The sequence below is a fragment of the Balaenoptera musculus genome, chromosome 4, assembly GCF_009873245.2.
Source record: "Balaenoptera musculus isolate JJ_BM4_2016_0621 chromosome 4, mBalMus1.pri.v3, whole genome shotgun sequence".
Lineage (NCBI taxonomy): Eukaryota > Metazoa > Chordata > Mammalia > Artiodactyla > Balaenopteridae > Balaenoptera > Balaenoptera musculus.
Window position 1 is genome coordinate 82,933,556 of NC_045788.1, and position 26,568 is coordinate 82,960,123.

The window sequence follows — 26,568 nt, forward strand, 5'->3', positions numbered from 1 at the left end:
TTTCCCCTTTAGAGCGTGTTTTACCCACAGTCCCCCACCCCATTCAAGGTCAGTATGATTTTTATCGTTGTAGTTCTGTTGCTGGGTCATTCTCCATCATCTATACTGTGCAAAACACAAAAAGGGGGAAGCACCTTCACAAAATTCGCATACAAAAGGAATCATTTTTTTCTTTAAACCTTCAAAAAAAGTCAATCGATTGCCCTCACACTAGTTGAAAGGCAGGTAACTGGTCTGTACCTGACCTAACTTCAAGTTGGTCACTACACGGGGAGACAGTGCTAAACTCAGACAACAATTTTTTGTTCTATTAATACATATTACAGGTAACTATGAACTCACATATTTGGAACACAGCCGGTTAAATCCTGTAGCTCACAAAAATATAAATCCTCTAACTGACCACCTTATACAATCCAAATCTGAAGTCATTTGTATTACTTGTAAAAATGAATTTATCTATTACCAAAGGTTGAACTCAGCCAGATTACAAGGACATTACCTTTTCTTAAAATCTTGACCAATTTGGGGGCGTTTCCTTTTAAACATAACTATTTTAGAAAACACAAATAAGAAAACAAGGTAATCATTCCATATTCCTTTTCACAGAACTTTCTACACACTCAAATTAAATTTTGCCTTCTACATCACGTTTAGCTGCAAGTGCAGTGCAGCCCCGACCTTCTCGCTTAAGGGCATTTAAAGGCAAATTGGCAAATAAAATTAAAACAATAAAAAAACCTGAAATGAAACCAACCTACCATTGAAATTAAATTCCAGAAAAGTGATTTGCAAATAACACTCAAAGACTTGAGAAAAAATGGAAAGTAGGCCATGTGGAGCCTAGTGTGGAAAAAATAAATCCAATTAAACAAGATTACTGTATACACTCTAAAGGAAATGTGCTCAGAATTAAAGGTAGGAGGCTGCTGTTTTATATGTTTGAAGATGGATCATGTTTCATTAACACCTGTCCAAACTAAAAATTAGGCCAGAATTGGGTGTAGATATGGAGAGTGTCAATAATGCAATGTTTTACATATGTATGTATTCACACATATGCAAACTTATTTTAATTATATTAGAAATGAGAATTGCAAGGTTTCAAGGATCAACTAGACAGCTTAATAAAAGAATTATTCTTAAATTTGAAGTAGGGGCAAAACTATTTTTAGAAGAACTCTGTTGAGTAAAATTCTTCCCTAAAACATTGATGAAACCTGTTTCTTATCCCAGTCACTAAAAATAAGACTGTTAAAATGTGCCTGTTTTTTAGACTTGACAAGAAACTCAGTGTTCATGGAAAGCATCCCATTTTGAATTCCTGACATGCCACAGTCATTTTAAAACATTTATCTTCTACTGTTGCTGCAGAGATTGACACCATTTTATCATGTTGCGATCTTGCAAATATCTTGATGTGACAAACATGCACATACACGTTTGTCCCAATGGATAACATTTTCAAAGAGGTCATGCTCCATCCAAGATGAGCTTTGTACAGTGTCACTATGACTCGAGGTATCCTTTGTGAGAGCAGTTCTACAGCCACAAAGTCAAACATTTTATCTGATCACTCTTTATGATATATATAACATTGAACAAAATGAAGCCAGACACTGTTCACAAAGGACAGCTGTTTGATATTGAAAAACAGTTTGGACCAGGATGGAGCATGTGGGATTTTGTTGAACTTGTTATTTTCCCACAAACAGAACTGTTGATTGGAGAATGACCCTAGTTTGATTTTACATTGTAGATAGAGTGTAGATAACTTCCATAGATCCAATAGTTTTAGAGAATATAGTTTATCTTACTACTAATACTTAGGGCTTCTGCTCGTAGAAATTGAAAAGCTGTTCATGGAGACTTGGGGTAGCTGGTGAGAGAGGTGGTTATAGAAAGTGCCCTCTTAAGTTTCCTGTTCCTTACAAGGACTTTTACTTTCTAGAATCAAATCTGTTTTCTTCTCTTCTTTCCAATCAAGATGGCAGCCCATGTGAAATGCAGTTTCCTGTGGAAAAAAATACTAACATATGGGATCCTTAACCCTTTCTATAGTGCCCCTTGTGTACCGAAATATCTAAGAAAAGATGACCTCACTGTGGTCATAACTATAACACGAGACACCTTCATTTAATTAAATATTATATATTGTCATCATCTATGTGGAATCCTACCTTTCCATCCTAAAGTGTGAAGATGTCTATATGCAGATGGTTGATGCAAATGGCTTGAAGGATTTTAAGCTGATTCATTTCCATGAGGTGTTTTGAAAGTAGGAGAAAGTCCCCAAGCTCCTTTTCCCTCCTCCCAACATAAAAAAAGAGAACTTTCCCTCCTACTTTCTAATAACAGAAACACATGTTTAATTTCAGCTGCTTCATTGTTAATATCTCTCATTGGAGGGTCTCCCCTCCTACGCCCTCTCTACATGGCTCATCAAGGTGACTGGGGATAAACAGCCGAGTTGCAGCAGGAATGCAGTCCTAAACCTCTTCAAGCTGTGATTAAAAAAGAACAAGGCTCAGTAAATCAAATGTGTTTCCCTTGGGTTTCCTTCATCACATTGCTTGATTTTCTGCAGTGATAATAATAATACTGGAATTACACCAAAGGATAATTTGTATTGTCTGCGGCCAATCAGAAATTTTCAAATTTCCTTTCCTCTTATGCCAAAAACAAAACAAAACAAAAAAATCAGAGTGCTTCCCTGCTCCTTAATTTAAAAGATAAATAAATAAATAAATAAATAAAATTGCCGTTTTTGATCTGTTTCTGATAGGTGTTTTTTTCCATTAATTTTAATTTAGGTTTATTTATTCTGAAATGAGTCCTGGATTGCATATATTTGCATAACTACCCCTGACTACATCGCTGCAGAAAATCCACTGAATTGTAAAATGAGGAAAGAGCCAGCTCTAAATGTCTGAGGGAACTTTTCTCACTTTGTTAATCTCCAATCATTTCCTGAGGGCTCTGAATACTGAGAATTGGGTAACATTGCTCCCGTCTCCTCCCCATGCACAGCCCCTCATGACAGACGTGCACCAGAGATGCTCTCACATTTAGAAGGACCGCAGGTGCAGAATGAGGTGATGAAACCTGCCTCAGGAAGTAAAAATAAAGGGAAAGAAGAGAAAAGGACAAGAACAAACCACCGTTGTGTGTTTATCACCCTCAAGTGAAGAATTCCCTCGAGCTCAAGGCTCTCTGGCCACAACTGCTGCCACTTTAAAAAAAAAAAAAAATTAATAACCCTGGAATCTGTCTACCCTTTTTGCCTCCCATCTGATTATTTATTCCAAGTGAACAGCCTTTCCATTCACTAACCCCGTGTGGCTAGTAGGTTTGGGAAATGTTTGAGATTATCTTCCAGGTTCAGGCACTGCACTGGGTTTGTTGACAGCTGCTTACCATTCCGTTCCTGTTTTTCCATTGATAAAACACATCGTGCATGGCTGGGTTTGCATGATTAATACAGCTGTCTAAAGCTCGCTCTGAAAACAAAACACGCCCCACAATTAAAGTTAAAAAAAAGATTAATATCCACAAACAAACCAGGCTTGCAGAAATCTGCACTCCTCCTGGCCTGCTTCCTCCCACAGGGAGACTGGTGTTGCTGTGGGTGGGCCTGGCATCTGAACAGCCAGATTCTATCTCCAGAAAGAGGAGGAGATGTACCTGCCCTCAGCCGGCACTCCCAGGAATGGGTTCTCAGATCAGACTCCGCTGGCAAGGAAGGAAAACTGGGAGAAAAATCCTACAAAGATCCCATGCTGTGAAGGTGGCTGGACTATCCCTACAGCTTCATTTATTTTCTGTAGGATATTATCCCAGGGATCAATGAGAGAATGCTTCTTTTCAGCTCCTTATTATAACGGCAGTTTTACCTTGTCTAATAAAAATAGTAATATTAATAATAATAATAATAATAGCTAACATAGATAGCGGGCTTCTCATGTAATAGAGTTCTAAGGGCTTTTGCATGTATTAATCCAATTAGTCCCTACACCCCTAGGAAACTAACATGCACCTTCTCCTACACTTTTAATCATCAAAGTACACCCAAATTCCAATCTACTCCTTGCTGCACCCAGACACATATATAAATCTATAGTACATTATAAATAACCATTATGTATGCATTCATGTTCATTAGATATGTATTAGCTATATCTGTCTAATGAATTTTAAACACTCATCTAATTTATTTTATGTATTATAATTCTTATAATATATAATACAGTTGCCTTACAATCCATACACTTTTACAAAGTCCATTTCCAGACCCACTCAACACACAGAGGTGTATGCCCAACTCACGCAGAGATTTGAAAGCATTCATCTTTAAAAAACACGAGCAGAGCTGTCTGGCATCGGCACATCTAATTTCACACACTTATTCAGGCTGATTTACATACACACCTCTATTCATCATGGATAATTACTAACATTGTTCTCTTTAATTCAGTTTTTCCAACTGTGAAATGGGAAAGAAATTATATTTTTCATGCCTACAAGCTCTAAGTGGTGTTTTAAATAATATATAAAATAGAGCTTCAATTTCCTAGAAAGAAAGCATATTGAATGCAAAATGATCATATTCAGATACACATATGTCTTATAATTTTTAAAGATGTACTTGTATCATGTATCATGTTGCCTGGATATTAGTTAGATAAAAGTTCGGTTTGGCTTCATTATAGTTTGACGTATTTTGGATTCTAGGGATGTCTGAAATGCCCACACTGCTAACAAGTTTAAATAGAGAAGTATCCCACCGTCAGATAAAGAAGACTTTCCATTATTTTTCACCACCATCATAATACTACACTTAAGAGGAGCTGCCGGCTGCACAGTTCCCTGCTGTGTGGCACACGCTCATACACTCATGCACTTGCTGTGGATGCCCGTTTGCGCATTGCCACCTGTCAGACTAATCCATAATGATCAATCTAAAGAACCTGCCCTTTTTTTCTGCTCAAAGGTGTAAAGCATGTCCTAGGAAAGGCTTCAGTGTTTAAGTACATTTCTCCTTTCCCACTAGGTGATGGAAACAAGGGTCTTGGTTTTTTTGATAGAACTTAGGTAGCCACGTCAACACAAGTTTACAGCAGAATCATGGGCCCTGATTAATACAATGAAGATGATTAAGAGTTGACATGAATACCTGACAACCACCTCTGACTCCTTTAATGGGAACAGGAGTCTGACTTCTTCCCGGTCTATCCCAAGTGGGATAGTTGTGCCAATACTTCACCTAGAATCAATACTTCACCAGCCAATTCAACGATTTAGACCCAACTGTAATAGGTAGCCCAAACCACTGATTTAGACCCAGTTGTAACAAGCACTTCTCTCTGTTGAATCCACGTCTGTGTTTTGCTCTTTCACCTTTTCATTCTTCCTCCTGCCCTGTTTCCTAAACGGTTCTTGTTCTCTCCCTGTTAAAAGTTTCTAGCAAGAATAATTCTGAAATTTATTCATGCTCTTATTTAAATGTCCAACAGAAGCTTGGAAGTGTTAACCTCTCTCAGAATTTACATTTAGCTTCAAGCTAAATGGCTAAAAATCCTACAGCGTCAATTTAAAGGAAGGAGAATTTTTAGCCCTGGGACTCTTTTCTGATGCCTTTTCCTGTTTTCCTAGTCTGGCTCTGCCTACATCAGTCAGCCTTTCCTGGTGATCTCCCTGTATTTATGCCTTGCTGTGCTATTTAGATTTCTAGAGCCAGCAGGGACTTGAAGATGAATATTTTTTTTTAAATCCAAGCTCCCACTAAATTTTAATTTGATGCAAATATTTCTCTTCTATGAGCTTTATGAGAAAAAAATATCTTTCAAAGTAACAATTACATTTTGGGATTAAGTTTGAGTAATTGACAGTCTTGTCTTTTTAATTAAAAGGAAGAAAGCCGCCTAAGAAGAGCTCAGTGAGATTTGCAGCAGAAAATGTTAGCATGCTGCCCCAAAGGGTGAGAAGACCAGGATCTTGAATGGACAGAAAATGCTGATGCAGGTCTCTCTGGTCTTTAGAGAGCTCGCCTCGGTGTTTGCCAGAGTGTGACATTTAGCAGGAGGTAGCAACGTACAGTGAGGAGCGTTGCTGGGTGTAGCCAGGAAGGAGGTCCTTTCATTGGAAGCTTCGCTCTAGGTTCAGAGACATGATACGGATCAAGAGTCCTTAAAGGAAGTGGCACTACTTAAGAGTTAAAAAAGAAAGAATACATATTCTTCCAAGAATTCAATCATGAATGCAGTCTCAGCCCCTGACAAATTTCATAGTATAGCCCTGCAAAAGTATAATCTTTAATTTTAGTCTGCCTCATGGCTCCCTCTTTCCTTTTCACCTGAAATTCTTATTCCTGTTATCTGTATTTCTTGATCTTCTTTTTCTCTACATTTTCCACCATATTCACCTTGCATTATGCATACTCTCTCTCTTTGACATCCTTCAAATAAAACCATAGAAAAAGTTTTGATGTTGTTAGCATTCACTTCTAAACACTGGTTACCAGCCATGCAAGCACCACAAAGCCATTATCCCATCTATCTGGAGGAAACATCTACTTCTGAAGAGGCAAGATACAAATTAACCTTAGTAACAACTTCTCTTATACAGTCACTCCGTCCCCACAATGTTCTTTCATCATCACAAGTCATTTGTAGGTATTAAATTAAAACAAGCACTTCCATAGGGGAAAAAAAATCAGCTTAAGGGGTCCCACCTTACATCTCCCCTTGTATACTGTGGTGAAGAAACACACCTGCCAAGTCAGAACACAGCATGACATAATGAGTTTGGAATTCCAACTTAAGGTGTTCATTTGTACATAGATAGATGATGGGAGTAGGCAGACCACTCACTAGGACTCCACTGAGAATTGTCAGCTATAGCCACCGCAAATCAGTAGGGGGAGAGACCTTACAAGTCATTTATCATGCGTCCTAATTGGACCCTGGGGAGCCAAGCACTGCCATAGTTTACTGCACTATTTTACTCATCACAACGCTGATTGTAAAAGAAAATGCTTCCCACATCTCTGTAACACATGTGTACATTTCAATACCTAGACATTACCATTAACAGAGTACCTTTGCTATAAATCACAGCTATCAGTCCATTCTACTTTATCTGCCCCATACTCACAAGGGAGATTCTGCCTCAACCACTCACCTTCCAAACCTTGCAGTTCCGATATGACTTTTAACTGCCTAAGAGGATATTGTTTGGGGCAACAGTAGCATCCTGTGCTTTCAAAAAATTTAAAAAAAGGCAGTAAGAGATAACTGTGCCTTGGCTGAGCACCCGTTCTGTGCACCATCCCCTCCTCTTTAGCCCGCACGGCACCAAGCATCCCCAGCCATGTTCTGTGTTGGAAAGTTTCTTGGCCATTCTAAAGTGCTTTCTCAGTTGTCCATGTGAATGTTTGGAGGGCAGAAGCAACTAAGAAAAAAAGGAAAGAAAGAAGGAAAAGCAGTAGCTTGCACTTCTCTTTGTTGAATCGCAAGTTAGAGAGTAACTTGGGAGATTTGTTCTCTTTTCTTCCCTGGAGTTCCTGAACACAGGTAAGTTCATTGTTGAAAGCTGCTTACTTTGTGTTGCAGTGCTGAAAAAGATGGCATGCTCTCATCCATTGGAGGTTGGTCTTCCCTAAGGATCAGCCCTCCCATTCCATCCTTAAATGAATAGTGTCACTTGTTCTGCATTTAGATGTACTCTCCACTTGGTTTTACTTTGTAAAGTTCCTTTTAGAGTCCATGTTTTCTTTTCCTCTGATTTCTAACCATGAGGAACACAAGAAATAAACTTCATTCTCAATGGGCAGTGCACACTAGTTTCTGGCCCAGATGAAGTTTATTTAACAATACACGATATTTTGATTACACTATTCATTCCCTCAAAAAAAAAAAAAAAGTACTATCCTAGTACTTTTTATGTGCCAAGCTCTCAGCTGGATCTTGGGAAACACTGTGGAGAGCAAGTCAGACATGGCCTCAGCACTAATAGAGCTTACAGACCAGACGGGGCGGTAGAGGATGAAGTAAGTAATCACAGGAAACTTTGCTAAGTTGAGGAAACCTGTGTGGTATATGGGGAGCACAGAACAGGGGCACCTTAGCTAACCTGGACTGGTCAGAGAGGCTTCCAGGTGAAGGCGAAGTTCAAAATTAAGGCAGAAAGGAGAGAAGGGAGAGAGGAGCAGAACATCGCAGGAACGCAGAAGTCTAGAATCCAGAGAGGGCTGAACAATATGGTCTGAATATGAATTTTTAAAATCTGAAAAAAAAAACATTTTTCCCTAATAGTTTCTTACTTTTCCTTGTTTGCATCTGGCCTGTTTAAAAAGAAAAGTGATGATAAACCAGTGGAGTTAAAAGAGAGGAGATGGGCATTTCTACCTCTGTTACACATTTAAGACAAGAAAGAGCACCTGTCAGCCTGATTGCACAGATATGTACGGATAGTGTATACTGTATGGTAGGTGGTGTTATAGAGGTGAGTTTTCTGGAGGATGCTGAGAGCCTATTATCTAGCAGAACATCTAGAGAAAACTTTCAGCCTCTCAACAAGGAGGTTTGATAGTAGGTTTTTATTTTAGTTGTAGGAACAGTCAGGTCGTATGAAGCCATCTGCATTTTCCAGGAGCTGCTCTAGAGCCTGGCGATGAGGCTATGTTTGGAGTCGGTGACACAGCAGGAATGACAGATAAATCACTGAGGCGTCCTGGCGCTCCAAGTAGTACAGTCACTGCGAAGGGCCCAAAGCAGAACCGAGAACCGCCTTCACCAAGTTCTGCCCTGCGGCGGTCAGTGCCGCAGACGCAGGCCCTAGGGTAACTCTGAGCATATCACCTTTTTTTAATCCCTTATCTTCTTATTTCCAAGAGCCTTAAAATCCCAGGAAATCTCACAAATTCACTTGTTATCTCTGCATTCAAATTCCATAGGCTAGTTCCCTTGTTTCATGGTATTTGAATGTTTTTGATTTTGAAACTTGCAAAATGAAAACACATATTACATGGATTAAAGACCATCTTGAATCCCTTAGAATTTAAATCTAAAATGTATTCTAAAACGGATCTGCAATTCACAATTTAGAGCATGGAAGTAGAGAGAAAGAAAATCAGACAGGAGGAAAATCTCTAGAGACCTACCCAAACCTGTACTTTTTAAATCCTTTTTTAGCAAGTTAAATACATGAAGGCACGAAAGGCTTCAAATATACATAAAATGTATATTTTTAAACACGGAAAATATAATCTACTTTTCCCAACAATAAGTAGATTCGGGGCTGGGAGATAGCTCTTTATCAAATGAAATGACTGTTCTTTAATTCCATCGAGGGGCAAAGGCCAAGATTTTACCCACAGGTGCAATGGGCGTGTTCCAGGCACAAGGGCAGAAGCACTTGTTTCTTCTTTAAGACAGAAGGTGCATGTCTGGCCCTAATACCTTACTGATAGCTGATTCAAACCAATTTGCTTCTGGAGCTTTTCTATCTTATGCATATTTTCAGGTGGAGTGGCCCAGGGAAACTCCTTTATTAAACTTAGCCCATTGGGCATTCTCTAATATTTTAATTCACTGATTATTAAAAATTAAACCTCTCAGGCTAAATAAGAAATCTGCAGGATTTGAGAAGGCTGACTTTGCTGTAAGAGACTTAATGAAACCCTCTCTTTATGTCAGGAGTGCTTAGTGAGTCTGCACTCTCTGGAACCATCCATATCACAACTGAGCAGAGCCCGTAGCAGTTACAGTTAATTCGTGCATCTCTACTCACTCTACAGGGCAATCACTTCAAGCGTGCAGTCAGAAGTTACCTCATAAACCCATATATTACATTTCTTATTGCATTGTCACTTTATGCTGTAAAGACGGTGTTCCTTATAGAAGTCAGACCTCACCTATCTTAGCTTCTCTTTAGTTTTACTGTATGATACCAGCCAACTAAAAAGTGGAGGAAAACATTCATTCTCTTTGTAATGATGTCAACCCAAAGCTAAAGAATCAGAAATTGATTATTTTCTTTTCCCCAGATTTAGAGGTTTTTTTAAAAAAATGCATTGATTTGTTTTTATAAATAGTTTTCCATTCTGATAATAAATGTTATGCATTCTCATTATGGAAGAATATGAAAATATATGAAACTATAAAGAAGAAAATAAAGATTATATATAATCTCTCTCCCCAGAGATAGCACCATTAATAATGATATAAACAAATGTTCCGTCTGAATGCTTGAGCTGTCAGTATACTATGAAATATTCAGGTTAAAACACCTAACCCGTTCTCCTTTTTCTGCCCTCTCTGAGTCTGGGTCTGTTCCTGTGACTTGCTCAAGGTCACAGAAGAGGCGGGTCCAGGAGCTGTGTTCCTGCCCCCAAGCCAGTGCTCTCTCCACAGGGACAAGCACTCTCTCAACTCTTCCAGATCCTAAGTCAAACCTGACTCATTTTACAAGAGATTTCCCTTGTGTCACCTCCGGGATTTCCAGTAAGCGTCCTCCTTTCAGATGTGGGTCCTCCTACGTTCTCTCTCTAAATTGGGGTATTCATACAAATTTGTCTTTTTTTAATGAAATGACCTTTTATTGTAAAAATATTTTCTCCAATTCTCTTTAGAATGTTTAGTTAGTAGAGGGTTGGTTCACTAATGGATGAGAATAAGGAATGAGTCTCAATTATTTTATCATATAATGAGAAATTATGTCAGCATTAGTTTTGATTTGGATTTACTCATTCATTCACCACGGAGCTCTCACCATATGTCTAGGGCGGCAAAAAACTTGGTAAATCATTCATGTCTCTGACTCACTCCAAAACAGCATCAAACATCTGAAGTCCATTCCTGGTCACAGTCGACTCTAAGAGGAAAAGCCCCTAGAAGCATTTGAAAGTAAAGTGTAGGATTCCTTTCTGACCCAAATCTAGCTAAGGGGGAGGCCAACTTCCCTTCTCAAATATTGATGACATGTTAAGACTTTTTAGTTTTCCCAGCCAGTTTGATGTATTTTCCTAGTAGTCAGGATAATGATCAACCTCTGAAATAACTAAGAAAACAGGAATAATCTTAAATGTTGAGGCTTAGAACTATTTCTGTATTTTGGCTTTTCCCCTGAACTAGACACAGAATGATTACTGTGATTCTCAGAGAAAATTACTCTAGAAATACCAGGCATTAGGGCTTATAAAACGTGAATCTAGTAAAAGAGAAAATTAAAAACTCTAACAATCCAAAAAGAAATCACAGGCATATCTTTTTTCTATGTAAAAAGGAAAATAATAATAATACTTGTAAGTAGAAGTGCTAATCCCTAAAGCCTCCAAGTAGAGCAGAGAAACAATTGAGAAAGAAATTAACAACTTTCAGAGTGTGGCTTTGAAAACTGAATTAATAAAAATGTCCCCCTTTTAAGCTACTATAATAAAAAAAGTTTTTATTTTTCCAAACCTTGACAAAAAAAAAACAAAAGAGCACCAAAAATCATAAATTCCCATGGAGGACACTTAACAAATGTTATGTTTCAGGCCCTCAGCATCAGTGAGGGAAGAAGAAGCATCATGTCGAATATTCTTATACATTAATTTCATTACATTTCTTAATGATTTTAACTCTGTCCCTCTCTTACTTTTCCCAGGCAACTGGAGGATAAAATCTGTGTTGAATTTGGACCCTCCCTCTCCCCTGAACATACACTCTTATTAATTCTGGCCCAGAAAAAAAAGTGCGATTAGTTATTTCAAGTCCTCTAACATGTCATTTTCAAAACCTGGGACATATCAGAAGATTGGCCTCATAGAAAGAGTTGTGCCATATGCAACAGAGAGTGTCTCCTTGCTCCAATGGCTGTGGTGTATTGAAAAGTGAGCCACTTATGTTCAAGTAAATACCCTGGAATTAGAACAATTGCACAAACAGTATAAACCGCTAAACTCTACATATCCTACCTGTGAATTAGAATGAATGCTTGTAAGCATAGGATTAGAGATAAGTTGTCAAGAGTCAAAGTACTGAAAATCAATTCTTCTCCTCATGGATTAGTTGTACCCTCACCTCCTCTCCCAGATAAAATTCAAAGAAGGCAAAATGCCAAAACAGCTCATAAATATAGATATGGAAATTTCCTCAGGTACTAAGGGAGTTACCAAACTGCAAACTCTAGAGCTTCCAGTGAAACACCCCTCACCTTCACAACACTCACTCTAATTACAGAGAGAGAGAAAGAGAGAGAGAGACCTAATTATACCACATAATGGCAGATGAGAGGAAAGACTAAATCTTCTGGCCTTTGAACCAAAGAACATCTTGGATTTTTATTTTCTAAGGTTTAAATTTCATGAGTTCTTAAATAAAGCTCAGCCCTCCAGAATATTTTCTACCTGCCAGGGATTTGGGGACTAATGAAAGGACCTCCCAACCCCATATGGTTCTTTAAATGGCTGTGAATTCCCAACAATCATTTTGCCTTTGTGTTAAGGCATAGTGGTTTCAAAGAATAAAATTTCCCCCTACCTAGAATCTTAGGGAGGGCAGCTTTTAAGGTATTGATTGATTAATTCATTCACTCAGTCACTCATTCATTTATTCATTTATGTACTCAGACGCTTATTCAGCAAATCTATTGAACACATACTCTGTTCTAGAGAAATAGTGAGCTGAGGCTACAGTAGTGAACAAGGAAGACATTGTCTATGCCAATGAGAAAAGCCCAGTCAGCTCTTTCTGATGCTGCACGTTTGTATAACACGGCTGGTTGTGAAAGTCAAAAGTCAAAGACAGATTAGCATAAATAAATTTGTCAAGGCACTTGCTTTTTCTAGTATTAAATTATTTTTCCCATTGCCTCCTTGTACCCCTTTATCAGGAGCTGAGATCTAAGCATATGACAATAATGCTTCCACAGAAGTCTAGAACTGTCTCTGTACTAGAACCCCCCCAAATTTTATCCATTGTATTGCTGCAGTAGATTTATCTTTTTATTTTATTATTTAGACTGGCACTGCCATGCTTACTTTTTAAGTGTATTTGCTAAAGCAAGAGCGACGTGTGGAGAGAAGTTTTCGAGAGGCATAAAAATGGTAGGTTTCAGGTATATTCTAATGGGTATGTCCAGGGAATCCCTACAGAATTGGTATCCCTGGCAAGGCAATTTTACTCAAGAACCTGATATCGCCTTCACGTTGGAAAAGAAAGAATAATTGTCAGTTTTTAGGGACCAAAAAAAATTTTTTTTCTTGCCTATAATAGGAAAGACTCCTTTTTGCAAATAAGATTTCATGCCTGCTCTGAAAAAAAATAATTTTTTTCTCATTACTGCCACCTCGTGGACAAAGGTGATTTACTTTAGACGGCGCAAAGGAACATGTCTTAGTATTACCACAAGATGGCAGCATACAACCAAGTTTTCAAAGACCCCGGCTCAAAAAAATCCGGGGTTTTGCTCCTCAAAAGAGAATGTTCTATTCCAACAGAAGAGGATGAGTAGGAAATAATTGTACAAAATAAGCACTCTGTTCCCTTTTCCTAAGTACAAATGGAATTCCAAGTGTTAAGATCATTAGTATTTCACAGACTAGTTCATTTATTGCAATAGGGAAGACAGTAAAATTTAACTGGTAAGCTAGTTTGCTTTTTAAAGATATTTTAAACAAGTGTATATTTTTATCTGAATTTTTGTGACATTTTCTTCATAGAGTGTAGTATTTTAGCAAAGTTTTAAAATTCTTTTGTTGAACTCTTTTTAATTGATTAGTAAGGGAGTGTCTGTTCCCTAAGAAATCCATTTAGGACATATAAACTTTTGCCCAAGCCTGTGCCAGTGACTGGTTAACCCATTGCTAGTTTTCTCCTGACCAAACTGCTGCCTAATCAGCCTGCTTCCCTATCACTTCAGTGTGTTAGCATCTTGTTTTGTTCATCCATAGTGTTGCAGATTTTTAAAAAGAAATTTTTTTGGAAACTGTACTGCTATGGCTTACTTTTAAGATCTGTTGTTCTCTTTTTCCTCCAAACGTTAACTGACAATCTTTCCTAGAAGGGATTTTTACCATAAACCTGACAACAACAACTCTTATTGAGCATTTACTATGTGTCTGGCAGCATTCTAAGCATAGTATGATAATTAATGTAACCGATAGAATAAATTTATAAGAAGCATTTGATTAAACTTATTTTACAGTTGATGAAACTGAGGCAAAGAGAAATGAAGTGATAATTTATAGCGTAAGCAGAACTATTGGTTTCCCTGCCTGCCCAGGTTCCTGAACAATTGCTTGGAATTATTCCATGAGGCCTGGGATGGAGCAGGGAAAACCAAGTGTTCTTTACATGAAGATGATTGCATCACGGATCTAAGCCCCTTTGGGTGAAGAGAATCACTTTGTGACCTTGAGAGGTCCTTCTGAATTCTAAAGAACGATAAACCAAAAGGCTTGACCAAAGAAAGAAGTTGTACTTTGCACAGAGCAGAGCCAAACTTTCCCCAGTCGATACTGAATCATTTAAATGTCCCAGTGATAACCCTAGAGTTACATAGGCTCTGCTTACTCAGCTTTGCTGTCATAAAAATTCTGGAGGGGTGTTGTGAATAATGTTCAGAGTTCTGGCTGGAGAACTGGGAGCCCTGAACTTCGGTCTCAGCTCTGCCTCTTGCTGTTTGTGTGACCTTGGAGAACTGATTAGCCTCTCTGGGCCTCAGTTTCCTCATATCATGATAAGCAATTCTCTACAGTGCCTTTTCCACAAATTTTAAGGTGATATGCTGATTTCAAAGAAAAGTGGTGAGATCAGGTATTATGAAAGAAAACAGGTGTCAGCGTGTTTAATATACAATTGAAACATTAGTGGTCCGATGATCAGTGTCGTCAACAGGTGGAGACGGGCGTTTTATATCTTGATAGAATCTTGCTTCACTTCTAAGGTGAGAGAGACATCAGTTGCTGGCTTCTGCTAGGAGAGGAGCAGAAATCTTGTCCCAAGCTTCTGAATGGACTTCCATCCTGCTACAAGTAATGGACTAACTCTTCAAGGATAGAAGGGCAGGTGCTGATGGCCTTGAGTGTCTTCAGAAGTGCACCGGCAGTCATGGTATAAAAGAACATTCACACTGGGCTTCCCACCAGCCCCCACTCCACATCTGACCAGTTTAGGGAAACTGTCCTTAGATGCAGACACAGTCCAGCTGATACTAGTTTTGCTAACGCTGAATTGTAGCCAAACATTTTCAAGACTTCAGACATTAGGATAATTGTGCCCTTCTTATTGGCATCATAAGAATGCTAGCAAACACCGTGCTGTTTGAGAGCTTCTCCTTGTGGTCTCCTTTAGACGGGCAAATGGAAAATCGGGGAGGGAGAGGCTTAGTAGATTGCTCTGAACCTCAGAAACTTTGCAGACCTGATTCTGAAGATCTGACCCCTTTGTGCTAAATCAGAGAATAAAGAGTTTAGCTACTCAGATTCTCTGTTGTCTTAACAGAGTCTCAGGTCCTCTGTTAGGAGGATGCCTGGCATACCTGGATTTTTCTCATACTTCAGTGATTCTGCCCGTTCTGTTTTGGCCCGTTTTGCATACAGAGTGCCGTCATGCATTTGCTGTGCTAAACAGGGAACAGCAAAAGACTCAGCCTCTGCTTCCATGGAACTCACAGTTCCCTAGTGAAGATAAGCATTAATCAAAACCTCAGACAAATGCATTTGAAATTAAAACTGAGATGAGCGTTATGAAGGAGAACAGAGCTTATAACAAAGGGACACAACTTTACCAAGGAGTCAAAGGAAGACATCTCTGTGGAATTTGCAACTGAATTTTGAATGACGAGTGGGATTCCTAGTAGAGGTATCATTAGGCCATAGGCCCCACAGCAGAGAAAACATGGTACCATGGAGCATCAAGACGGCTTGTGGGCTGGAATGCAGAGATGATAAACATTGATGAGGCTGGAGAGGTGAAAGGGCAGAGCCATGGGTGCCATGCTAGGGATGTGAGCCTTTATCCTGGAAGCCATAAGAAAGCATAAACAAGTTTCAAGCAGGGCAATGAGGAGACTGGATGTCCAAATCAAAAGCTTCTCTTTGGCTTGAGAGTCCAAGTCACTTAGTAAAAGCATGCCATTCAGGGATGCAGAGCTACATCCTGTTCTTCAAAGAGAAGAAAATCCCTATCCAACAGCCATGGTTTGGGCTCCTATATCTGAGCAGTCATTCAGCTGGTCCTGAGATTCAAAGTATCCTATGGAAATTTTCCATATTTACTCCTAAAGATCTAAGTACTGTGGTTTAATTGATAAGGATACTTAAAAGGGAATGCAAGTATTTGACCTATAGAAGCTCTTCCAACCCTGAGATTTATTTATACACTCGACAAATATTTATTGAATACCTGCTGCATGCCGGGCTCTTATCTAGGCCCCAGGGATACAATGGTTGACAAGGCATGCACTGTTGCTGCCTTCATGGCGCATATGTTCTAACAGAGGAGATAAACTCTGAACAAGCAAATAAGTAAGTGTATGACATGATGCCCAGTAGTGAGCGGTGCTCTTAATATTAGTAAATCAGGGTAAAATAATAGGAAGTAACAGAGGATACCATTTTTGAGAAGGTGATGAGAGAAATCCTTCCTGAGTTGTTGACATTTCAGCAGAAATCTGAATGAAGTGACTGAGTAGGCCAGGCAGAGGTCTGGGGAGGAACACTTCTAGCAGACGAAACAGCAAGTGCAAAGGTTTGAAAGTTGGAATGGATTTAGTGTATTAGAAGAAAAGGAAGAAAGGCAAAGGAAGAAAGGCAATTGGCTTGAGTAAAGCAAACCAGGAGCAAAATGGTAGAATGGGGTCGGGGGCCAGACACATGCTATCATTCCCCTAAATTGCAGTCACGTGCACTTTTACCTGCCATACTCAGAGTTCTTGTACTTGTCTGCGCACATCACACGTTACATCAAGTATTCGTAGCTGCAAATTGTTTTTGCCACCTCCAACTGCACAACATTTGTTCCAACAAAACAATCTCTTTCCGTGTGCTTTTCTTTCCATCTCTACCCATATATGTTCCTCTGAGGGTGTTCTTCTCACCCTTCCTCTCATGCTCCTTTCAGTGGAGAGTACCAGACTACCTTTGTGCTTATTCTCAATTGATACAGAACTTTTTACCTGTTTTTTGTTTTGCTAAATGTTTCCTTTTTAGAAATTGGCACCACCGTGCAATTCAAGCAAAAAGGTATGGTTCTTATTTCTGATTACCTTCTGTATGTTAAAATTAAGATTCTACAGCAATACACTGGGGCCTTATACACTTTATTTCATTTCAATAATCTGTGATAATAATTTCCATAACACATTTGCTACTATTTTTCCCAAATTGTGAACTTTCTCATTTGCAAAAAATAGCCCCTGATCCAACCCATGACCCCAATATTGCTTTTGACAGCTATTCAGTTTTAAATCTCTGGAACTGAGCAAGTTATTCCCCCTCCCACTTTCCTTAAGTGCCCATGGTTAATTCTTGCAGAGCTGCACTTTGGGAAATGTTCACTGCCCAATGACAGGGCTTTCAGAAGAGACAGAGAGTCTACCTTACCATCCCTTGTTGGCTGTTCAAGTAGATATATTGCTAAAGGAGATAGAGCAGGGTCTCCTAAAATGAAGCACTTGAGCATTTACTATCCCCTCCTGCCTGAGCGTGCTCCCAGGTCTACATATACCCTCACCCTGCTACACTATACCCGGGCTGCTGGGATATCCCGGGATTTTGTGCCCTCCAACTGCCCCACATAACTTCGTCAGCCATGTGGCATATAAGTTATATACTTTCCCCTACAAAGACAGTGCAATCAGTTCAAAGCTTCAGGATATGGACCCTAGGATTCAAACAATTTGCCAATTCTGAGGTGTCATCTTCACAAAGCCAACAGAAATCCCTAACAGTGTCTGTCCCCAGACCCGAGTCATGGGAAAATCTGTTTGGCAGACACCACCCTCCATAAATCTTCATGGCCACCCACTTGGATTGGTAATTGTCTCCTATGAAGATGTCTTCTTCTCTGAGTTTCAAAGGGAATGAGACTACCAAGATCATTCTCAATAGTGAGAACCTATTCTTGTGGTACTTAGAGCCTACCAGTGAAAAGCCTAAGAGACTGTGGACACTTTGTTGGTTACACCCAGGAAAGGGCCAGCACCTTGTTTATGACCAGTGCTAGCAAGTCCTCACGGAATGCAGCAGGGAAGAGGTGACCAAAAATATGTACATAGGATCAAGATTATTTGGGGCAAGAAGTATAAACTGCCATTCTCTTCAGCCCTTCTTCCCTCTCCAATGCCATGATTATCAATTACATTTGAACCTTAAGTAGCTGGTGTTAGTAGAACATAGTGATACCACAGAGCTTTGGTGTGGAGGGGAAAATAGGGCATAGGATTTTTTTTTTTCAAAGACCAACGAGAAAAATTCCTCGTGTCATTCAAAGAAATGCTAAGTCATGGCCTAAAATTTCAAAATTTTGCAAGTCAAAATATTTGATGCTGTTTTGATGGGAAAAATATGATAATCCAACTTCACTGTGAGAATACTTCAGCCTTACCCAAGACTCACTTTATAGAAAGAGGAACTAATGCATAAAGAATTATGGAGAAGGAACCCAAATTTAATTCTAAGACACACGGGTCAAAGAAAATATCAATATATCCCCTCTTCCAATCTGCTCCAGCCTGGAAATTATAGGCTGTCATCCTCAGTGGTTTCATTCACGCAGAGAAAGCTGTACTGGCGGAAAGTGGAAAGCAGGTGGCGCCAAAGTCAGTCTTTTTCCCTTTAAACATGGCTCCCAGGACACTGAGGGGGAGTCAGTCTGGGCATCTAGATACTGAGACATTGAGGAGATTATTTTTCTCCTTTGCTTAACAATTGTTTTGTATATCGTTTATATTTTTGTTTTATTTTTAGTCACTCAGTCAATCCTTAGTAATTCTAAGAAGAATTCAAACTTAAACTCATCTGGCCCTTCTTCTTTTCTTGTATGGCTGAACTATGTACAGGAATAAAATTATAAATGACCTGGATACCTTAGTGGCTGGAAGGAATGCCCGGTGATCACTGAGGGTGTGATTAATGATTATTTTGAATAAATCTGGTCCCAAATCCTGCAAAAGAGCTCAAAGTATTCAGGAGAAGCAACAGAAGTGTTGGCCACATTGAATCACACAGTGTCTCCAAGCACACGCTCTCTAAAGCAGGTGCTGAAAAATCACCTTGTCCTTTCATTGAGATTTTACTGAAAGACAAATCAGTTGGCTTAGCATCCTGCATCAGATTTGTAGGGTAAAGACTTGCCCCCAAATTCTCAGATCCCGAAATTTCAGGATGTTTTATCAATCTAGCCCTTAATCACATATTCCCTTTGATAAGCATTGTCATGGCAAAGTGTGGTCCAGCTTCGCCCCTGATACAGAGTCTCACCTATCATCCTGTCCTGGGGCTGAGAACCTTGACCTGGTGAGCTGACTCAAGATTCCCAATCCTGCGGCAGCTAAATTTCGCACCTTCAGGTCAAACATTAAAAGCCTTGACCCAGTTCACAAACCAATGCCTTTGATTCAGGTATTTCATGCCTTTCTGTAACCCAGACTTCTAGAGTTAATAACAATAATGATAATGCTACCGCTTATTGAATGTTTACTAGATAAACACATATACACATATAGGATGTGGCTAAATACCAAGATATGATTTTTGTCCGTTATATGAAAAACATGTAGAAATTTTTGAATTGTGGTTCTATTTGCGCATCTATTCTTAAGGCTAATTTATGTCTGCAAACTCTTGCTTTCATTATATCTGTCAGTATATAAAAGCACTTGCTGAGTGTGGCCATCTGGCATGGGAAATAAGATTTATTATTTGCATTTCCACAAATAAGCAGAAATTTCATAACTATGAACGAAAACATAATTAATGATTTTGCTGATTATTCTTCCCTGAAATAGCCATTAACTGAAGTCCCCTATGCAGTCATATACATGTCTGTAATTGCACACGCATTTGTGTTGATTCCACAACTATCACCCGTTTACCCTTGTACTTTTTCAAGCCTATTTATTTTTTCTCAAAACCAATTATGAAAAGAGGAAGTCATATAAGCACATCAAATAGCTATATGAGAGCACTTAATAAATAGTAATTGATAGAGATGAAACTATCTTTAACAGATCCACAAAATACATTTCAAATATGTAATAATAATTTTATTAGAGATAAAATTAAAGATTATTAGCACAGTTGTACTGGGATTCCCTATGTATAACATAGAATAGCATGGGAAAGTAACAGTGAATTCTCAATTATGTGTATTAAAAGACCTATAACATGTGTGCATATCATACGTGTATATATGAGTATGCATGAAACAAATACACTTCTCTTGGTATCTGCATATATATGTGTGTACATACATTAGCAAGAACGTTATATATGAAATGTTTATCTAGGTTCATATATGCCTATATCATATTTTTCAATGATAGCATTTTTGTTTTTTCAAATATTTACTACCCTTCAAATAAAATGGTAACACTAGACTTTTCAGACTCCCCCAGGTACCACTCAACTCCAAGATGTCTGAAAGATAATCTAGCCTGTCCCAGCACTAAAAATGAGATTAAGAAAATAGGCAGAATTGAGTGTTTCTGAAAACTTTCTGTTTTCATACTATCCCTAGGGCAAAACAAAAATCATTCTTGCTTAACCCTGTATGGCCTCAATTTGTGTGTAGACTTTGTTTTGGAAGCATCACTGACACACTAATCCAAACAAATGTGCCACAGAGCTCATGACATCTAAAGTCTAAAGAGGAATTAAAATGATAGGGAAACACATTGCCATCAGGCCAGAAGCCCTCCGGAGATACCGTTAAAGGAGCTGAAAGGTCCCAAAAGGCCAGAAAGAATGGGGTTTGGGGGAGAGATGAATTAGGAGTAACATTGAGCTAAGACTCAGAACACTAGGGCCTGGTCAACAATTACTAATCAGGTGCTTTGTGCAGGATGTAAAATCTTCCTGAACCTTAATTCCTCATGAAAAGCATGAACCTGAAGGTAGCTTCAGTGCCTTTTATTAATATGATCCTACAGCCATTCAGAAAAATTAAACAATTGATTGAATATTTACATTGTTTATTCTGTGTTTCCATAGCTCAACATATAATAACACTCATTTTATCCTGTAACTATGCTGTTCAAACTTTGTATATATTCATATTTTTATATTAGGGGATATTTTTAATATTCTCAAGAAGGCATTCTAGTAAAAAAATCTTCTAATGAAAATCATTTTTTCAAAGATAATGGATGCCTTCCTGTTGTTTTGTTTGTTCTGGGCTACTGTTTTAAACAAACCCAGATTTTATTTGCAGAACGTTTGACAAGAGACTCACCAGCACCCCTTCACTGTGTAGCCTCACTGTGCAGTGGTGACAGGCAAAGTCTCTGGAGCCAGCTGCCTGGGGGATCCCCAGCTCCTCTGCTTACTAGCTGTGTAAACTCGTGCGATGGATTTAACCTCTCTGTGCCTCCTTTATCTCACTGTAAAACAGGGTTCACTAGAGTACCCGCCTCATAACATGCTTGTGTGCTTGTATTTGTAAAGCATTTATAACAGTACTTGTAGGAAGTGCTACGTAATTGTTCCTTGGTTGTATTTGGTTGTCGTTGTTCCTATTATTATTTACATAAAACATAGATAGGAAAACATTTTTGAGTTCAACATTTTCCATGTTATTTTACATCTGATCTGGTATGTTTGTAGACAATTTTGGAAACATTTACATACCAGAGAATGCTTCCATTGCATTTGCAAACCATCATAGGTTTAAACACACACACACACACTCATTCACACGTATTGATCTCCGTATGTGCCCTCAAAACTTCCAAGTGACACATAATTACCGTGACACCAATTTCTCTTTTGAATGTCATTGTCTAAGCATACAGTCTTTTTTAAAAATGTATTTTAATTTTTTTAACATCTTTATTGGAGTATAATTGCTTTACAATGGTGTGTTAGTTTCTGCTGTATAACAAAGTGAATCAGCTATACATGTACATATATCCCCATATCTCTTCCCTCTTGCATCTCCCTCCCACCCTCCCTAACCCACCCCTCTAGGTGGTCACGAAGCACCGAGCTGATCTCCCTGTGCTATGCGGTTACTTCCCACTAGCTATCTATTTTACATTTGGTAGTGTATATATGTCCATGCCACTCTCTCACTTCATCCCAGCTTACCCTTCCCCCTCCCCATGTCCTCAAGTCCATTCTCTACATCTGTGTCTTTATTCCTGTCCTGCCCCTAGGTTCTTCAGATCCTTTTTTTTTTTTTTTAGATTCCATATATATGTGTTAGCATACGGTATTTGTTTTTCTCTTTCTGACTTCACTCTGTATGACAGTCTCTAGGTCCATCCACCTCACTACAAATAACTCAATTTCATTTCTTTTTATGGCTGAGTAATATTCCATTATATATATATGTGCCACATCTTCTTTATCCGTTCCTCTGTCGATGGACACTTAGGTTGCTTCCATGTCTTGGCTATTGTAAATAGAGCTGCAATGAACATTGTAGTACATGTATCTTTTTGAATTATGGTTTTCTCAGGGTATATGCCTAGTAGTGGGATTGCTGGGTTGTATGGTAGTTCTATTTTTAGTTTTTTAAGGAACCTCCATACTGTTCTCCATAGTGGCTGTATCAATTTACATTCCCACCAACAGTGCAAGAGGATTCCCTTTTCTCCACACCCTCTCCAACATTTATTGTTTGTAGCGTTTTTGATGATGGCCATTCTGACCGGTGTGAGATGATATCTCATTGTAGTTTTGATTTGCATTTCTCTAATGATTAATGATGTTGAGCATTCTTTCATGTGTTTGTTGGCAATCTGTATATCTTCTTTGGAGAAATGTCTATTTAAGTCTTCTGCCCACTTTTGGATTGGGTTGTTTGTTTTTTTGATATTGAGCTGCATAAGCTGCTTGTATAATTTGGAGATTAATCCTTTGTCAGTTGCTTTGTTTGCAAATATTTTCTCCCATTCTGAGGGTTATCTTTTTGTCTTGTTTATGGTTTCCTTTGCTGTGCAAAAGTTTTTAAGTTTCATTAGGTTCCGTTTGTTTATTTTTGTTTTTATTTCCGTTTCTCTAGGAGGTGGGTCAAAAAGGATCTTGCTGTGATTTATGTCATAGAGTGTTCTGCCTGTGTTTTCCTCTAAGAGTTTTATAGTGTCTGGCCTTCCATTTAGGTCTTCAATCCATTTTGAGTTTATTTTTGTGTATGGTGTTAGGGAGTTTTCTAATTTCATTCTTTTACATGTAGTTGTCCAGTTTTCCCAGCACCACTTATTGAAGAGGATGTCTTTTGCCCATTGTATATTCTTGCCTCCTTTATCAAAGATAAGGTGACCATATTGCGTGGGTTTACCTCTGGTAAGCATACAGTCTTAAATTCAAAAGTCTTTGATGTGAAAAATACTACTATTTTTCTCTTGCAATGAATCTAAACGAACAGAACTATATAAAAGGAGAAAATGCAACAGGCAAAGCATAGGAGACAAGCTCTTCAGACCTACATTTACTGCTTCAATTCTCTTTGTGTCAGCACACAAATCCCTTCCCCACTTTCCTCTCCATTCCTACACCCACATCCTCCAAATCGTGTCCACATTGGGAAAACTCAGGTGGCACTGGGAAACCCACAGACAGCCCCTCCAGGATGAATTCTGGGCAAGTTCAAGCCTCAGTTCTGCTTCTGGTTTGGACCTGCCTTGCTAGGCTTTTTTGTTTTTGTTGTTATTGTCTTTAGTTTTTATTTTTGAAGTGTCAAACGAAGACTTTGAACCAGATGATCCCCTGCTGCTGCTTAAGATTCCACAATGAGATGACTTATTTTCTGCCTTGCAGCTAAGGTGCCACCCAGCCATAAATGTTACTTTGAAACAATTCCCCTCCCCATTAACAAATAAATAATTACTGCTTCCCACCACCCCCCCCCCCCCCGCCGCCCCGAGAAAGGAGAAAGTCACAGATTGGTTCCATGTTTATTGATGGAGATGCTGTGGTGAATCAGCTGCAGGAGCCCATGTCTGGCTGCTGAAGGACCCTCACCAGTGCTTGGAATCTTAACGAGTGCTGGCATCGCAGTGCTGTGCAGAGCAGGGCGTGCAGGATGAAGCTGGGCAAAGAGGAGACCACTCCTCCATCACACAAGATACCCCTTAAAATACTTATAGCTCAGGGAGAAGGACTTAGAAAAGATCGTGAGCCCTTCTTGGCCTGCATATAAGTGCCCTGACTTTGAGTTGCTGGTACATGACCCAGTCTTACATCTGACACAGTCAGCTGTGAGCTGTGACATAGAGTGGGCCAGATGTAACTCTTCTCTTTTCTCTCTCTCTTTTGCACTGCAGGACCTGGGTCGGTGAGAGGAATAAACGGATCCATCAGTCTGGCCGTACCACTGTGGCTGCTGGCAGCATCTCTGCTCTGCCTTCTCAGCAAATGTTAACAGAATAAAAGTTTAAAAATAATTAAAAAAAAAAAACAACACACAAAAATGCGTCACACAGGATACAGAGCGAGAGAGAGAGAGAGAGAGCGAGATGGGGGGAGACCGTTTATTTCACAACTTTGTGTGTTTATAAATGAAAGGGAAAATAAGAAAATGAAGAAGAAAATACAACATTTAAAACAATTTTTAAGTCCATCAATAAAAATTGACGTATAATTCAGGGTGGGAAAAGTTCTACCAAGAAATGTGTATATCTAAGCAAATGTATACTGTGTAAAGACTCCATCATGGTAAAGAGATCCAATGTTGTAAAAATAAGACAAGTGAAGAAGTACCAGATGGATATTAACCCTCCACCACCACACACACACACACACACATGCACACACACACTTTATCCTTCCTTCATCTTTTTTCATTTGTGGGGAAAGAAAAAATATGGTCTTGCAGGTCTTGCCTTTGGTGTTTATATTTCCATCATCGTTTTATTCTGATTTTTATTTGAGCTGACTCATAGCCATTCAGACTATCAATGGAGTCCTGCCTTGAGCCTTACCTGGCTTTCCTGCCTCCACTCTCTCTCCAACTTTTAAGACCATCTCCTTTCCCTCCAGTGTGTTCTATCTCCCCCACATCTGTCCGGAATATGCCCCCTTTATCCTCCCCCCGCCGCTTCCCTTCACTCCCCCCTGCCCCCCCCCCCAGCACTAGTCACGCCGCAGATGCTAGGAAGTGCCATTTTAATTCTCTCCACTGCGCGCGCGTGCTGTCTCTCGCTCTCAACGTGGGTGTACGTGTGTGTGAGCGTGTGTGCCTCTCTCTAAAGCATGCCGAGGGAATGGTCCATGTGTACATAGACTCATTGTGCAGTAGATGCTGTCCCTCATTGTAATCTTGAGATGCGGCTGTGACAAGGGGCTGGGGCCGTGGTGGGAAGGAGGCCAGGGGCAGAGCCGCTCCCCCATCCACGGCTGTCACAGGACCTGTGTGTATCAGCCCAAGCTGGGCCCCGCCTCCGGGCAGAACCTCATCTTCCTCCCAGTGCAGTCGTCAGAACCCAGTCCAGAGTCACTCAGATTATCACTGTCAGTGAAAGTGCCTACTATTGATGGGGTGAGCCAACAGCAGAAGGAATCAGTGATGCGGATGAGGTGACCTAAGAGAGAAGGTTTACCGACTTCACTCTTGTTTCCCGCGTCTGAGGGATTCATGTATCTCCTGGCTTTTTGCAGACTTGGTCCTGCTCTGCCGCAGGAATGAGTAGCATGTGTGTGTGGAGCAAATTCCCAGAAGCAGGAAGGTCTCCAAGTGTTAAGTCCTAATGAAAGGATGATGAGCCCCGTGGAGATCCTAAGCAGCCCTGGTTTGCCCCCTCTCCAATCTTCAAATAACACTGCATTTGCCCCATGGATTTCCCTGAGCAGAGATTTTCCCGATTTCAGATAAAATACAGTGAGCGTGAGCAAGGCAGAAGTACAGATGCCCAGGTCCCTACTCATATGGTAGAAATACTATCACAGCCCCAATACAAAGCACTACCCATAACAAAAAGGAACCCCCCTCCTTGTGCTCCTTTGCAGCTCTCTGTCCTGGTGTTTTAGGCTAATACTTTATTTGGTGGCCCACATCATCTCCCGTCTCATCCACTGATGGTGTTTGCAGCACCACTGTTCATAGTATTCCATCATTATCTTAGGTCTGGCCACTAGGAACGGCATTATATTCCATCTTTCCTGCTCACTCTTGGCTTCTAGTCTCCTGAAAAAGATACGGTGGGGGATATAGTGTTTAAGTTTACATCTACAAGAGTCATCTTGCCATTAACACTGAAATGTGAGTTCTTAACCAGAAGAGCTGAGAAACTTGTAATCATTTAGCCAAAACTTATATACATACCACAAAGCTTGGCATCACCACCACATCAGAAGGATTTTCTTAGGAAAAGCCTTACAGAGAGATCTGGCTCTCTGTGTGTAGATATCTTTGTCAGGAAACC

General features: G+C 39.6%; 1 protein-coding gene across 4 annotated transcripts in view; it reads left to right on the forward strand.

Annotated features, from left to right (window-relative positions):
- The window catches only part of LOC118894312 (limbic system associated membrane protein), a 633,564-nt gene extending 608,976 nt beyond the window's left edge, over positions 1-24,588 (forward strand). The window contains exons 7-9 of one of the 4 annotated variants that reach the window (XM_036850430.1): positions 13-48; positions 17,195-17,227; positions 24,472-24,588. In XM_036850430.1, coding sequence (XP_036706325.1) covers positions 13-48; positions 17,195-17,227; positions 24,472-24,569 — 167 coding nt within the window. In that variant the 3' untranslated portion in view covers positions 24,570-24,588. Of the gene's footprint in view, positions 1-12; positions 49-3,030; positions 3,197-17,194; positions 17,228-24,471 lie in introns of those variants that run through there. The other 3 variants (XM_036850429.1, XM_036850432.1, XM_036850431.1) reach the window with 3 other exon arrangements.
- The last annotated feature ends 1,980 nt before the right edge of the window (positions 24,589-26,568 follow it).